This window comes from Simochromis diagramma, unplaced genomic scaffold (assembly GCF_900408965.1).
Source record: "Simochromis diagramma unplaced genomic scaffold, fSimDia1.1 OVJJ01000483.1, whole genome shotgun sequence".
NCBI classification, from domain to species: domain Eukaryota; kingdom Metazoa; phylum Chordata; class Actinopteri; order Cichliformes; family Cichlidae; genus Simochromis; species Simochromis diagramma.
Window position 1 is genome coordinate 1,172,647 of NW_024386835.1, and position 15,697 is coordinate 1,188,343.

Sequence of the window (15,697 nt, forward strand, 5' to 3'; positions counted from 1 at the left end):
TACTTCCAAGGTCAGCATCTTATCTCATGACTTATTAGTGAAAAGCATTTACTTTGTGTTTGTCTGTTCTGCAGATACCAGTTTGTATTATTTTGAAGCTAAAGCTGCCTGACAGGGCTAATTTTATTTTGTCTGCTGGTACAGTACACCCATAAGAGGCAAAGTAAAACACAGTCAGAGTGAAATGTCAGAGTTGGAAGATGTTTTCTGCTTAACTTTGTGTTAACCATGGTGGAGTTAATGGCACTGTCACCTCACAGCGAGAAGGTCCTGTATTTGAATTTTGGACCTTTCTGTGTGGAGTTTATATATTCTCACTGTGTCTGCATGGGTACTCCTCAGGGATTCCTCCCACAGTGCAAAGACTTGCATGGGTTCAGGTTAAATGGTGATTTTGATTTGACTTTATGTGTGAACTATTGTCTGTTTCTGTGTGGTGGCCCTGCGAGAGAGAGGCGACCTGTCCAGGGTATACCCTGTCTCTTGCTCTGTGGATTCTTTAAACATTATGACTTAAAGAAAAACGTTAACCAAACCTTCACGATTCAGTCTAAGTGCATTCAGTCAAGTGTATAAAACACAGCAAAGATGCAAAGATTTACAGCAGCTGTTAAATGATACAAGAGCTGGATTGTTTGAGATTCTGAGAAAAGACAATGGAGTAAAAGTAAAATGTCTTTTATCAGGTGCTCACAGGTTCTTGCACTAACATTAAGTACAAAGTTTAACAAATTGGTTTTTGTTTCTTGCTTTATTTTTTGGTTGCTTTTCTTTCTTTTTAAAACACTACATAAACATTTTAAATATTTAAAACAAGAGTTTGACTTAAAAATAATGAATTTACTGCAATTTGTTTATTAATGACTTTTATTTATTTTGATTTTTTTCCCATAAAAAACTACATCAACTGCAAGCTTTAGAAACAGTCAAGTGATCTTTTTTAATTAATTTTGTAAGGCTTCACTAGTGAGGTCATTTCCTCTTAAATATGGAGGTCTGCCCACTTGTCTGCAGTTGTTTGATTTTGAAAAGTGAGAGTGCGGGATTCATTGAAAACCTACAAACACCGGTGTTGTGACAGGTCCATTAGGTGGTTCTGTATTTATCACTCGTTACCAGCATCGTTTGTATCGCAATAAGCATTCAAATTTTCTTTAGCTTTCTATTTTTTCCTAAGCTCTTTTAGTGAAATGTCAGCAAAGCAATTCTCATTCAGCTGGCTAACAGCTAATAAGTTAGCTGAGTTCATCACAGTAGCTGAGACAGCCTGCTAAGTTCCCCCCTTTTTTGATAAATGTTCTCTATTGTATGCAGGTATTATGTAAAATTCTTTCAAATTTAAGGGGATGGAGTTAATAAGATAAGATAACCTTTGTTAGGAAATTTGTTTTGTTACAGCAGAAAGTGGACAGTGCAAAGTTACAGTAGCAAAATTAAGAAAAAACACTGGAATAGGATAAGATAATAAGAATACGAATAAGATACTGTACACAATAGAATAAAATACTATATACAACAGAATAAAATACAACATTGTCAGAAAAAGAGAATTGCACTTAGTGTTATTGCACATGTGTGGATGTGTGTCTTAATGAAGATTTACCCACTGATGAAAACCTTTTTCATCAGGAATATGTTGCTGCACGTCTGCCTTTTAAAAGTTCTTGTTTCAGTCTTTTGCAACAACAGCTAATGTTACGAGAAACCAAATGTGCTACCCACTTCACTCACTTTAATAAACAACACAGGTTCCTGTTCTCACCACAGCAGAGCATGGTGTTGGGCAAGCATTTCGAGCATGCCCAACACGTTCTACGCCAAGCTTCACAGCCGTCTTATTCAGCCAATACCTATTTTCAAATAGAAGATTTCCAATACAGTTAATACAGCAAAGGTTTCGGCTGAAATTTAAAACTTTCACAATGGAAAGACATTTAACCCAAACCTCAAACTGAGATTTTGAATTCTAGCATTTGCCCACTTTGTTTTCATTTTTTGTTTTCCTCTTTTTCTTCACCTGCCTTTTCTACTGTTTACAGCTCAAGCTTCAACATCCCTTGTCCACTATATCCACTATCCCACCTCTGCACATATCCAAACCATCTCAGCTTTCCCTCTCTATTTGTCACTTGGGTTTGGTGGCCTCAGAACTGATTACTTTCATTGTTTTGTTGCAATAACTGGACTACAATAGAATTCTAATAGTCACTGTTTTGAATATGAAGGTTAACCAAGCAGGTATTAACAAATCACAGAACCAGGACAGTGGTATATGTACATTTTAGAGTTTTAACAGTTTACAGTGTAATGAATCAAATCTGTTACTGAGATATTCAAAAGTACACGCCATGTCTTTAGCACTTAAAAGTCTTTTTAAAATGATTTATTTTAATATTTCTTAAATATGGTTTACTATAGAAATAGTTTTGTGTGATTTGTTTTTGAGTTTTCAATGTTGATGTTTGACTATTGTTTAATTAAAAAAAGATGATGAAAGTGAACAATAAATACGCAGTTTTCATAACTCAAAAAATGACTTGTACTCATTTCTTTTAAGTTATGCCACATTATTCACATTAGATGTCACAATCAGCGGGGTCGACTGTGTGTAGAGTGAAAGGTGGACCCAAATGCAGACGAAACAAAACATGACTTGAATAACCAAACACGAGCCGTTTATTAAGGCTGGCAAATTAACTGCAAACAAAAGGCAAAAGGCAAGGCTAACAATAAACTAATCTGGGTGAGCTAAATTAAATAAAAACCTACAACAGGAACATGGACCTGATATAAGAAAACTTGACATGACCACTTGGCCTAGAAACAACACAGACAATCTGACAATGACACACTGAAAACAGAGGACTTAAATACACAGGAGGTGATTAGGGGAAGTGGGAACACATGGGGGAACAGCTGACTGACATGAGGCTAATGACAGGACAGGGGAAGTCAAACTGAATACAATGAGCAAAGAACACACCGCTCCTTCAAAATAAAACAGGAAACATGAGACGCAGACATGACAATACAAGCTTGATAACATAAGACACGCAGCATGAAACACAAAGGGTGAGGGAAACTTAAATACAGGGGAAGAAAACACAAGGAGTCTAATAACCAAATGAACTAATCTAATGAACTTAAACATAAACAACATCCAAATAAACTAAAACTTAAAACGCCGGGTCAACAGACCTAGGAACATGACATTAGAGACATAAATCAAGATTTTAAGTTGTATTTAATAAATATTTGTGAATATAATTATTAAACATTTTACTTTTAGTCAAACGTAATTCAAATGTTGGAGTTCTTATAAGCTTTTAAGTTCATAAACTTAATAACCTTAGGGCAAATCGATTGCCTTAATTTATTGAAGTTCTGCTAACTTCTTTGGGTTTACACTGTACTGTACATTACATGGGTTATTGTGGATCTCTGGTAAGCACTTACTAGTCTAAAGTTCAATAAGGGAGATGGTTTTCATTGTCTGCATTTAAGGCCTCTGAAAAATCTGCTGAGCATTCTCCACTGTAAGAACAAGATTGGTTAACTTATTTCTTTCCCATCAATGTCCTGAAAACAACTGCCAAAGGCATGAATAACTATTATAATAAAGCATGAGTCAAGCTAAGAACTGGTTGTACCATTTTTTTCATGCTACACTTGTCATCCAGAATCACTTGTGTTAGTGTCATCTAAAAACACGAGGCTGTCATGGTGTGGACACCACAAAAGAAGAGCCTGTCCTTTTACATCCACCACAAGAAGGTCATTTATTTTGTAATAGTCATTTTCCACTCTCAGATTCCCTGGTTGGAGTTAGCAGTGGCTGTCTTTCCTATTAGCTCCCTCCACTGGAGCCAGAAAAACATAATCTTTATGACTTTTGGATCTTTCAGTGTCCACGGATTTTTTTATTTTTTTGTATAACATTTCTCATGTATTTCATGTTTAATCCATAATATAAATTAAACTGATTTATTCCAGTGGTAACTTTGTTCATGTCACAAATTACACATCAAATGTGCTGTATATTACTAAGAGGTATTTTATGTTATTGCATAATAGCAACAGATGTGCAGCACAGCCTCATTGATATATACATATAGTCATTATACTCAAAGTGGCTATCACAGGACTGTTAAGTACAATAGCAACACACATACCATTTCCTGATACGGAGAGTCTAACAATCTACTGAATGTGAAAGTGAGTGAGCATTACACAATGTGTGTGTAGGTTCTCTGTGATCCAGGTCATGGTAGTTTAAGGAGCTTAGAATGAAAGTGACTTCTTTAAGGTTTGAGGAGGTGATTCACCTCTCATTCAATGTGAGGTGAAACATCCAGTATTTTACATAATATACCGGTGAGCATCATTTTTGTTTTATAAGAGGGGCCTGCTGCATGTGTCTCTCAGTGCCATCAGCTAAGACCCCCCTATGCACGGCCTGCTCCCAGAACACACCATCCTCCCCCACCACTTCTGTCGGTTGAAGAGAGATGGCCAAGGAGAGAAAGAAGACAGCAATTGATTGCCCAGAATAAAGCTGTTCCTGCTGGTGAAGACCAGATCCTGGCTCTGGGGTTGGGAGGTGGAAACGAGACGAGGGCTCGGGGGTTGGTGTCTGCAGGGGCTGGAATTGCTAAGAGGTTGCTAGAATGGGGATATGCTGGATTTGCATCTGGCCCTGGCTCTGCTGCTTTGATGAGTACAACTGAAAGGGCTGGATTTTTGCATCTTACACTGGAGTCCTGCAAAGTCTTGCTAAACCGAATAACTAAAGCTGGTTAAAATTGTTACTACATGTGTATTGTATATTATTAGTATGCTAAATTATACTGTAGCTTGATATTAACGTATTAAACTCAGTAGAAACGGGAAGTTATTTATAAAATCATATAACAAAGTACATCAGAAAAAGAGACAGACAAAAGCTGCTGTCCATCATATATTGTAATTATTCTGGAAAAAGTTGTTACCACTGTCAAACTTTAACTGAAAAAAAAACCCCTTGTTTTGTTATTTTGTTGCTATTTTCTATGATTCGTCAAGCAGTAAAACATTGTGTATAAAATGCATGTATATCAAATCTGATATTCTTGAATCTGCACCCGTAGAAAGATACGAGGCAGCACAAGTACTGCTATGCCTTTAAGTCCAAACAATAAAGACAGCCTCTTAAGTAAAACTGAAACAATGTAACCCGGACTCTGACCGAGTGACGAGCACAGCTACAAGCTTTACATATTTGTGGCTCAGCGGAAGTTGTCAAATGACGTCAGACGCATCCCGTTCTGTGAGCGGGACTCTCACAGCTGAGCGCCGAATAAAAAAAAAAGTGCTGAGGCTAACTTTGTCAAGAATCTGCGCGTTATTTCGGAGAAAATGGCCTTCGAGACTGAAGCGGATCTACCACCTAGTCTCGCATGTCTGAAAGTAGGTTGTAGCTATGTTTGATTTCAAATGTTTTGTTGACATGCTGGCTGTTAGCCCCCAGCTAACTGAAAACCCCAGCAGTAACACTTACATCACATTCGTTCAATCTTTATAACTCACTTGAGTATCTGACGTGCTTACAGTTAGTAATGAAACGTTTGCTAACCTTGTAAATACAGTGCAACAATGACATAAGTCAATCTAATTTGACTACCGCTGAGACTTTCTAATTTTGACTTCTACTTGTTCACTGTCCTAATAGTGCTTTGGAAAGTGAGTAGTTGGTGCAAACATACTGTTTTGTTGTGGGTTGTAGTTTAGGACGTCGTCTAATAATCAGAAGGTTGGTAGTTTGATCCCTGTCTCTTATAGTCTGCATGGGCAAGATACTAACCCCAAGTTGCTCGCCGATGTAACCATTGGTGTGTGAATGTTGGATAGAAGGCACTTACAGTAGAACAGTGCTGTATAAAATTATAATTATAATTTTTCATAGATTCAGCTTAAGAAATGGGAGCAAATTTTGACCTTATTCAGCCGGCTGCTAACATTGTGGCTAAATATGCAATTTAAATTTGGTTCTGTGGTAATTTATCTGTCAATTTGCAGAAACAACACTGTTTTATCCCTTGAATTATGTGGGGTTTTATGCTTGGTTTATTTATAGGTCAGTATTAAGTGGCTTAAAAATCAAGAAGAAAAGTAAAACATTCCTCTGAAAATAGTCAGGTACAAGGAGGGTGCTGAAAATGAGAGAAAAAGCTGTCAGTGACCAGAGAAAAATTTGAAAGCCCTTTTTTTTTTTTTTTTTTTTTTTTTTTTAATTACACGAAAGCTTGGCTCCATGGAAGCAAAAAATAAAGACATGAGGGATGACTCAGAATGTGTGCACAGTATTGTCTGCGGTCAGAATGAAAGGACAACTTGTATTCTTGAATGCTATGCAAACATCACATTAAAAAAAGATGTGGAACCTTGAACATTCTTACAAGAGAACATTCAGCTTGAGACAGGAGGGTTAGATAGTTTCCTGTTATTTAGTTGGATAGACTGGTTTTAGGAAATGATATCCTTTGTATGGAAATGTATGGGCAATCCTTTGCTAAACGAGGACATTCACCAACTCTAGCATACTACATTTATTTATCATTCAGTGAGTAACATCTTCATCTGTCAACTTTTGTATTTTCATCCTATGTCTTGACGTATGCTCAATCATCCAGGTAAGTAAATCTCCAGAAGTCAATTCTGTTCACTAAAAGAACAATGGGCTGGGAGGTCAGTTCCTTTGTCTTAATTATGCAAATTCTCATGACCATTGATCAACAGCACAGTGGGTTTCACTGATCAAAGCCCATTGTTCTTTCAGTGGGCTGGTTTCAGTCATTATGCAAATGTACTGTTTATAAGATTGGGGAAACCTGCAATCAGCTCAGACTGAAGAAGTCACTTGGATGAGTGACGAAACATTTCTTCCACAAAATGCTACGTCCAGATGAACACAATCAACTTTTGGATATTTTTATCCTAAAATAATATATGATTAAAAGTGCAAAGGTTCATGCACAGATGCTTTGAGCCAGCCATACTTTTAGTAGGTAAAATATATTGTTGTTGTTGTTGTTATTATTGCAGGTACTTGTTGATTTTCAGCTCTTTTTTTTCTCTCTCTCCCATCTACAGAATGTCGATGCGCTGCTTCGGTGTCCTATTTGCTTCGACTTTCTCAATATTTCAATGATGACAAAATGCTCACACAATTGTAAGTAATAGCAGTGCAAAAAAAAATTGTTGATGATAAAAAAAAGTAATAGCAGTGCAGATGCAGTCATAAAAGAAGTTTATGCAAATAAAAGGAAGAACACTGAGTGGTTGTTTGAAACGAGCAATCAGCTGTCCTTTGTCTGGTTTATGAACTATATCCCACACATTGCAGAGGCAGATCACGAAGTATATTTACATAAATTATTTTTGATCGTCTACCATAACGCAACATTGACGGGCACACATTAAATTTCTATTGTTTTGTTTTTAACGATTTAAAATGGTTTACTGTAGAGCTGCAGACATAATATTATTTTTCTCATCTTCTCCTAACACTTCACCCTCTCTCTGTCACTCTTCAAATTTCACAATTTGCTAAATTAAAAACTGTCACACACGTCAAATAGCGATGTGATAAAATGTCAACAGGCTGACACAGCTTTGTGTTTGCATTTTATTTTGCAGTTTGTTCTTTGTGCATCCGGAAATTTCTTTCTTACAAGCTCCAGTGTCCAGTTTGCAATACAGTAAGTATGACCATGACTTGTAATGGAATTAAATAATAATTAAGGACATCACCTAAAGAGACTTAATCGATATCAGTAAATATTGGTTAAATTATTTAAGTAATTCACTCAAGAACATCACTTAAACATTGTCTTGCTCAACTTTAATTGTAAATATCACTGGATTTTGGACCTTATAGGCAGAATTTCTTCATATCTTGCTTCTTTTTCTTTTAGCAAATGACAGAAGCAGACCTGAGGAACAACCGTCTGTTGGATGACTTGGTCACAAACTTTCAATCTGCAAGGTAATGTACAGCTCATGACAAGTAGCAGTGGGGTCCACAACAATATTACAATATTAAGTTAAAGGACAGAAAAAAAAATACTTGCAGCTGTATTGCATGATTTGGTACACATATAGAATAAGTGTGTATGCAAACTATACTTACCGGCCACTTCAGTAGTTATACATTATCGGGTTTAACCCCAGTTTACCTTCAGAACTGCCTTAAGTCTTCATGGCACTGATTCAGCGAGGTGCTACGAACATTTTTGTCCGTACTGATATGAATCACACACTTGCTGCTGATTTGTCAGCTGCACATCCAAAAGGTGCTCTCTTGGATTGAGATGTGGTGACTGTGGAGGTCATTTGAGTAGAGTGAATTCATTGTCATGTTCAAGAAACCAGTTTGAGATGATCTGAGCTTTGTGAGATGGTGCATTATCATGCTGGAAGCAGCCACCAGAAGATAAGTACGCCGTGGTCTTAGATAAATCATCTTTTTGACTCCTCCAAGCTATACAGAATGTCACAGCCAGACTCCTTACACATTCTTGTAAGGAGGCTCACATTACTTTTTAGGTTGGCTCCCAGTAAATTGCAGGACTCGATTTGAAAGTTTTGTACTCACAGACTGAGCACTTAACAGCCAGACTCCAGACTATTTATCCCAGCTTGTTACTAAACACACTGCTGCTTGTGGTCTTCGATCACAGGATCTCAGAATTTGTTAGCGGTTCCTCGTACAGGATGAAAGACTAGGGGGGGACAGAGCCTTCAGTCTGTGGTACCAAGGCTTTGGATCAGCCTCCCACTCCAACTTCTGACTGTGGACTATTTTAAGAAGCAGCTAAATACCTTTTTGTTTAACTTGACTTTCTGTTGAGATGTTTTCAAACTACATGTTTTACTTTGTTCTGCATCTATTGCCATTAACTGCACTTTTATTTTATTGTGCAGTGCTTTATGACTGCCTATCTATGAAAGGCGCTTTATAAATAAACTAGCATACTGTGGTCGTCAAGGGGCACAATAAACGACAATACTCGGGTATCCTGTGGAGATTAAATGATGGTCAGCTGGTAGTAAGGGGCCAGAAGTGTTCCAAGAAAATATTTCCCCACATCATTACACCACCACCACCACCAGCAGCAGCCTGAACTGTTGACACAAGACAAAGTGGATCGATGCTTTCATGTTGTTTATACCAAATTCTGACCCTACCATCTGAATGTTGCAGCAAAAAGTGAGACTCGTGAGACTAGGTGATGTTTTTCCAGTCTTCTGTGGTTCAATTTTAGTGAGCTTGTGTGAATCCTCAGGTTCCTGTTCTTGGCTGACCTATTCTCCTCTGACCTCTAGCACCAACAACCAACAGCATTCTAATTTCCTTTATTGTCATTCAGTTAATACATCACAGATGTACACAGTTCAAAAAGAAAACAGTCTCTCACTGGATATTTTCTCTTTCTCAAACATTCTCTGGAAACCCTAGAGATGTTTTTGTGGGAAACTCCCAGAAGATCAGCAGTTTCTGGAATTTTTCAGACCTGACGCAAACAACCGTGCCATGTTCAGTGTCACTTAGCAGTTGCTCTTGATGTATATCTGGTCAGACATTGAGTTGCTGCCTGGTGATTGGCTGATCACATATCTGTTAGCGAATAGTTGTGCCTAATAAAGTGGTCTGTGAGTAAGCTTCTCATCTCATCAGGTATCATTAATGAAATATTTCTTTCTGGCATTTTGCACATCAGACTTGTTGGGACACAAGGATTTAATATAATCCATTTGCTACAGCTATCCAAAGTGGTTTTTAAAAAATTCTTCATCCTGCAGAGGCAGGCTAAATGAGTAATAAAAACGGCAAATCAGATTTCCTCTGCAATCCACGTAAACCTCTTTACCATGAGCACAGGTGCTCTGAGCATCTCTTCAATTTGCATTTCATGATTGTAAGACCCGAAGGGGTAAAAAAAAGATCACTGCAGGGATTTCAGGGGATCCCATTGTTATTGGCGAGATTACATTATGCCCACTAAGAAAACTATTTCACTTTTTCTTCTGTACAGTATTGAAAAAACAGCCTGATTGCCTCCTAGTAATCTGCTTCTTATTCACAGATTTTCTGTAAATCAAATGGGGATTTTGTTTTCATCAGCTGAGGTCACTCAGAGTTCTCACTGCATTGCACTTACCTGTGTGCTGTGTAGCTCTGGGGCTGATAAGTTTTCATTACAACAGGACGCAGAGATGAGGTGCAGAGTCCAGAGCTGGGCTAGGTTCAATTTAGGTTGCATGTTATTCTCAATCTTCTGCTCTAGTAACACAGTTCACACAAATGAAAACCTTTCCCTTAAAATAGATTGTAAAAACGGATTGTTCTGTAGTTAATAACACTGGCCACATGCTTGCAATCACAGGCTGTCTTAGACTGTTCTAACGTTTGAGTCTAAGGTTTCTTTTTTAGCACCTGGCGGCTATTTTTTACTTCTCATCCGTAAATAATCTGCTCTTTCACGTGATTCAGTTTATTTTGAAAAGTCTCAACAGGATCTTGAGCTTTATTGTGAAAGGTTTATGTGGAAAATAAACAAGCGGACACGCGATGGTGTTACCGTCGTTGTTGCTAAACACAACGCATAAAAACAGGCGCTTGTCCGTCTGTAGTGTGGTTATATTAAATATAAGAGAAAGAGAGAACTTTAAGAAATTAATATAGCCACTACAGTGACCATCAAAACGATGAAAAAATATTGCCGTAAACAGTTTATTTTGCGACACCACGAAACAAACGATATCGTTTTTATATCGTCATCCAATATATATCGTTATATCGAACAGCCCTACCCCTGGTGATGCTAAACTTATGTAAAAAGGGTTTAACTGTATTATTATTATTATTATTATTATTATTATTATTATTATTATTGTACATAGCTCTGGAGAAGCTTACATTTTCACCCCTCAGTAATAAAATGCTAATGGTTATTGTCGTCATAGTCGACATAACTCGAGAATGTGTTGACGTAGGATTTTGAAGTTTATACAACAGGTTTAATTGCCTTGAAGCTTAATTAATACCAAGTGTGTCAAGAAAATATCTGCCATGGCATCACAAAACCAGTAATATGAACTGTTGACACAGTGCACCATTGATCCGCTTTCATGTTGTTCAATCTAAATTCTGACCCTGCCATCCACATCTCACAGCAGAAATTAAGACTCATCAGACCGGGCTAGTAACAGGCAACAATTTTCCAGTTTTCTATTAGCAATGAGAGGTTATTTGAGTTACTGTTGCCTTTCTATCAACCCCTTATCTGACCTCTGACGTCAACAAGGCACTTTTGCCCAGAGAGCTGCTGCTCACTGGATATTTTCTCCTTTTTCTTTTTTGGTACGTTCTCCATAAACCAGAGATGACTGTGTGGGGAAAATCCCAGTAAATCAGCAGTTTCTAAAATACTGAGGCCATCCCACTGGGCACCAACCATCTTGTCACGCCTAACATCACTGCAGTAACATTTCTTCTGCATTCTTATGCTCAGTTTGAACTTCAGCAGGTCATCTTGCCCATGAATACATGCCTAATTGCATTGATTTGCTCCCGGGTCATTGGCTGGTTAGATATTTGCAAAATGTAACTTAGTCATGTTTTGTGCCACCGTGTGTTGCCAAAGCCTCTGTATGTTAGCTGAACACCATTCTTCTGTGTTTTGATGATCTGCTGACTGGAAGAACCATAGCATATGATTATGTTTCAACCATTTAGGCCTGTGGATGGGATATTGTTATCCTGTAATGACAAGGATAAAAGCAAAGCCCCTCAGACTGACTTTGTATTGATTTGCAGTGAAACTTCCCTCTAGGGGACAAATGGACAGAGAGTAAATTGTCCCAAAAAGCATAGAACAACGCCACCTCACCCCTTCTCTGTACTGGAAAAAGATTCAAGTTTGTCGTCTGCCAAACTCGTCACATTCATACCAGCAAAAACTACATCTGTGAAATGCTTTTCTCTTTTGCTTGCGTTTCCATTTCTTCTGTTAAAACGCACACGTCAGAACCTCCCTGCCAGCAACTCTGTATTCACAAACCTTAAAAAAAAAGATCTGGTCCAGGTTTACCGATTAATACTAATCCTCCTAAACCACTTTTTTTATGGATGGTGGCTGAGGTTGACTCCTTCTGGAACATTTCATATCTATAGTCCATATCTCCATCCCGGGAATAGTGTAAGAGTGGGGCTCCAGACAGCAACATTTCTAGTTTGCGTGAAAGTAGGGAACATTTTGAGAAAACGCTTCTGGCCGGAAGCGTTTTCTCAAAATGTTCAGGGCGCCGTTCAGGGCGTTCATAAACTCTTGTTCACTGAGAGTGACGCCATCCTGTCATTCTTTTCTAAAGAAATAATAATCCAAATGTAGAACAGAAAACATCTCTCAAAGGATATATATGTTCCTTTGTATTATAGATAGTCATCTATTAACAGATCATTTTGATGATCCATATTTTGGGGAATCTTGTAGCAACTCCTAAAGATTAGTTGAAAATAGGGCTGCCCCCCCTCCCTCCCTCTGCCTAAAGTCATTAGAATTGTTTCTCCAATATCTGGGCTGATGCCAATGCTGAATGCTGTTATCAGTCAGTCTACCACAATGTTTGTCCCTTCCATCAATCACATCTCTGTTATCAACAGTCTGAAAGGTCTCCCTTCAAACTGTAGCCCTTCTGATTGTCATCACAGTTACGAATGAGTGGATTAGGCAGCAGCCTTTTCCTTCTCTTTTTAATTTCCTGTTGTCTAACACTGAGCATCTGAGAAATTGGATTCGTTGGTTTTGACTCTGTCAAAATGTTGTTTTGTGTAAAGATAGACTTGTTTCAACTGGATTATTTGCTTTGAAATGACAGCATTGCAAAGCATTTAGGGAATAATTATTTAAACATCTGCTTATGCGGTTGGTAGATTCTCTGGTCCAGCATGTGTTTGGGGATAACTTCCTTCATTCGGATTTATCACTGTGAAATCAGTGCTTTGGGTTGCTGTTATCTGATGGCTCTAATTTACTTCTATTAGAGGCCTTTTTCCCCTCTAGCACACCATTAGCTGTTATCTCAGTGCTGCATATTTACACTGGTACAGTAACCAGTTACCTTGCAGCCTCTTGTCTCATTTGTGTATTTGCACATTAGGATAAGAGATAAATTGCTAACAAAATATGTTTGATCACAATCACAACATGCCCTTTTCTATTATAAATGCAACATGGTTTGGATTTAGTGTTGAGAGACCATTTGTGAGGCTGAACCATCGCATTATGAAATTGTGTTTCATACACAACCCACATCTAAATGATGTGGGTTGTGTATTTTGTTGTATCACAGTTTCTTACAAAATAAAAATACTCTAAAATACTGACACTAATAACAGTTTTTGCAGTTTTGAAACTTTCTGGGTATAAGATATGAGCTGTTCTGATGTTCAGGGTCTCATTTGCTTTAGGTTTCATTTCACAATGTGTCGATGGTGTTTTAGCACCCAGACTTTTCTGCTATAGAGCCCTCCTATTGTAAAAATGCATTTTTTTTCTTACACCATTCATTAGTCTTTCTTTACATTCCCTGAGGTCTACTGATATCCACACACAAAATCCTATTAATGAAATGATTCTGACTGCTGCAGGGCTGCTTTTTTAAAGTCTTGGCACAATTACCGTGTGTATTGTCCCCGAGTAACAGCGACGGCGACTTTATAAAATGTGGTCCAAAGGCTTTGTGTGGAATTCCTCTGATCTCCTGCTCTGTATCTATGGTTTAAGGTCTCTAACACCCAGCTTTAAAAAGTGCTGTAGAAGCTATACCTGCCCTTTAAAACTCAGTTCTAATTATAAAACTTTAGCCCTCACATTGTAAAGAAAATCAATGATGCAGCTATTTAAATTCAGTAAGTGTTGGGAATTTAAGTAGGTTGTATTGATCTTACAGATCAGTGGGATTGTAAATAAAATGCCCAAACTTTAGCTTCATTCCCTCATAATAACTAAATTCATCCTTTTCCACCTAATCAGAGATCAAAGCTGAAGCACAGCTTTTGAAGAGAAGCTAGAGAATATGGTTCATATAATAGGACCAGTTCATTCATTTCATTTACCTCATAGTAATTTTTTTAAAAATGATTTATTTACTATAAATTCCTATCTACTCATTGATTAAAAAAAAACAAAGACAAATTCGTATACAACAGTATGGTATTGGGCTAATCAACTGAATGATGTTAGTGCACTGGAATAATTATTTTGGATGGTTGTAAATACAACACATATATAAATCTTTTACATTTATTTAATATATTGGTCAGTAAATGAAATCTATAACTCAGTTTAAATTGCTCCGTGTCTGTCCTAACATTTTAGGAAACTTTTAGTTTCTCCAACTAGATCAAATTTTATTAATAATATTAACTAATAAGAATGGAGAGAGGTGGTTTTATTGTAATGCCATAAGTCTCTGGGACACTGCGAGACCATGAGTGCAGGGGGTAACTGCCCGGACCACATCTCTGCGTTGGTAAGCTTAGGTGTGTTAATTGTGAGGCTCTGTATTAATATTCATGGAAAGGGCTTTGGACATAACTCGATAGCCAGGTGGTTTAAGTTCATCACACATGGGGAAAAATGGCATTAGCACAAAGATGGTGGGTTTGTTCATTGGACATTTTCTGTTCATTTTTGTCTATGTGTATGCAGCATTACTGATGAATGTTATCGGGAGAGCATATTTGTTTAAGGTTGGGAGGAGTAGAATGTGTTTCCACATCACATGTGTGCAGAGCTAACTTGGCGTGTGCTTGCATCTGTGCGTGCACGTGCATGAACCTCCTCCTAATGTAGACAGAAAGCACAAATAAGTTCTTAAATATGGAAAGTGGAACATCGCACACCTCATTGGTTCCATTTTATTGTCAAGTAACAGCCCAGCTGCAATTTGTTTGCTTTCCACATTTCTGAGGCTGCAGCCAAAGTGTCTCCTTTTTCTGGCTCAGTAGAAAAGGAGCGAGATGATTAAGCAGGTGAAGAGAACATCAGAGGGCTCACTTCAATGCCAACAACATTTATTCACACTTCCTTTGTTGTCGTTTTTTTCTTTTTTCAAACTGAATGTAACAAAAGAGCATGTAACTGTGTTGTATTTTCTTTTTCATTCATATGTGCCCTGTTTCTTTTCTCTTTTTCCAGGCAACAGTTGTTAAAAGCACAATTTGACTCTCCTCCAATATCTCCGAAGACTCCCGCTTCAGCCGTTAAATGCAAAACTCCGAAGGAGAGGGGCCAGAAGTGTAACAACTCTGTGCTGAGCCAATTTTTCCAAAAGAAGCCTAAAACACCTCCCAGCAAAGAAACCCAGCGCAATGGTTCCATCTCTGAGTGCGTTCAGGAGGGGAAAAGATGGACTGCAGGAATCCACAATGATACTGACCTACATTCAGGAAAAGCTGAGCTTTCAGTGGTTGTGAAAGAAGAACCCATAGATATGGACGATGCGTCTACTCAGGGTTCGACGTCACTCACGGCCTTTCCAAGTATTAGCGCTGAAAATGGGATGGTACATTCTTTAACACCTTCAAAAGACATTAAGCCCATAATCAAAGGTAAATCCAGTTTAACTGTAAACATACTGTGGCTGTTGCCTT

The 15,697-nt window shown here is 37.9% G+C and overlaps 1 protein-coding gene across 1 annotated transcript in view; it reads left to right on the top strand.

Annotated features, from left to right (window-relative positions):
* The first annotated feature begins 5,253 nt into the window (after nucleotides 1-5,253).
* rad18 (RAD18 E3 ubiquitin protein ligase) overlaps nucleotides 5,254-15,697 on the top strand; it is a 29,896-nt gene continuing 19,452 nt past the window's right edge. Inside the window, exons 1-5 of the mRNA XM_040028699.1 lie at nucleotides 5,254-5,445; nucleotides 7,129-7,207; nucleotides 7,675-7,736; nucleotides 7,953-8,023; nucleotides 15,243-15,655. Of these exons, the coding sequence (XP_039884633.1) occupies nucleotides 5,395-5,445; nucleotides 7,129-7,207; nucleotides 7,675-7,736; nucleotides 7,953-8,023; nucleotides 15,243-15,655 (676 nt within the window). The 5' untranslated portion in view covers nucleotides 5,254-5,394. The remainder of the gene's footprint in view (nucleotides 5,446-7,128; nucleotides 7,208-7,674; nucleotides 7,737-7,952; nucleotides 8,024-15,242; nucleotides 15,656-15,697) is intronic.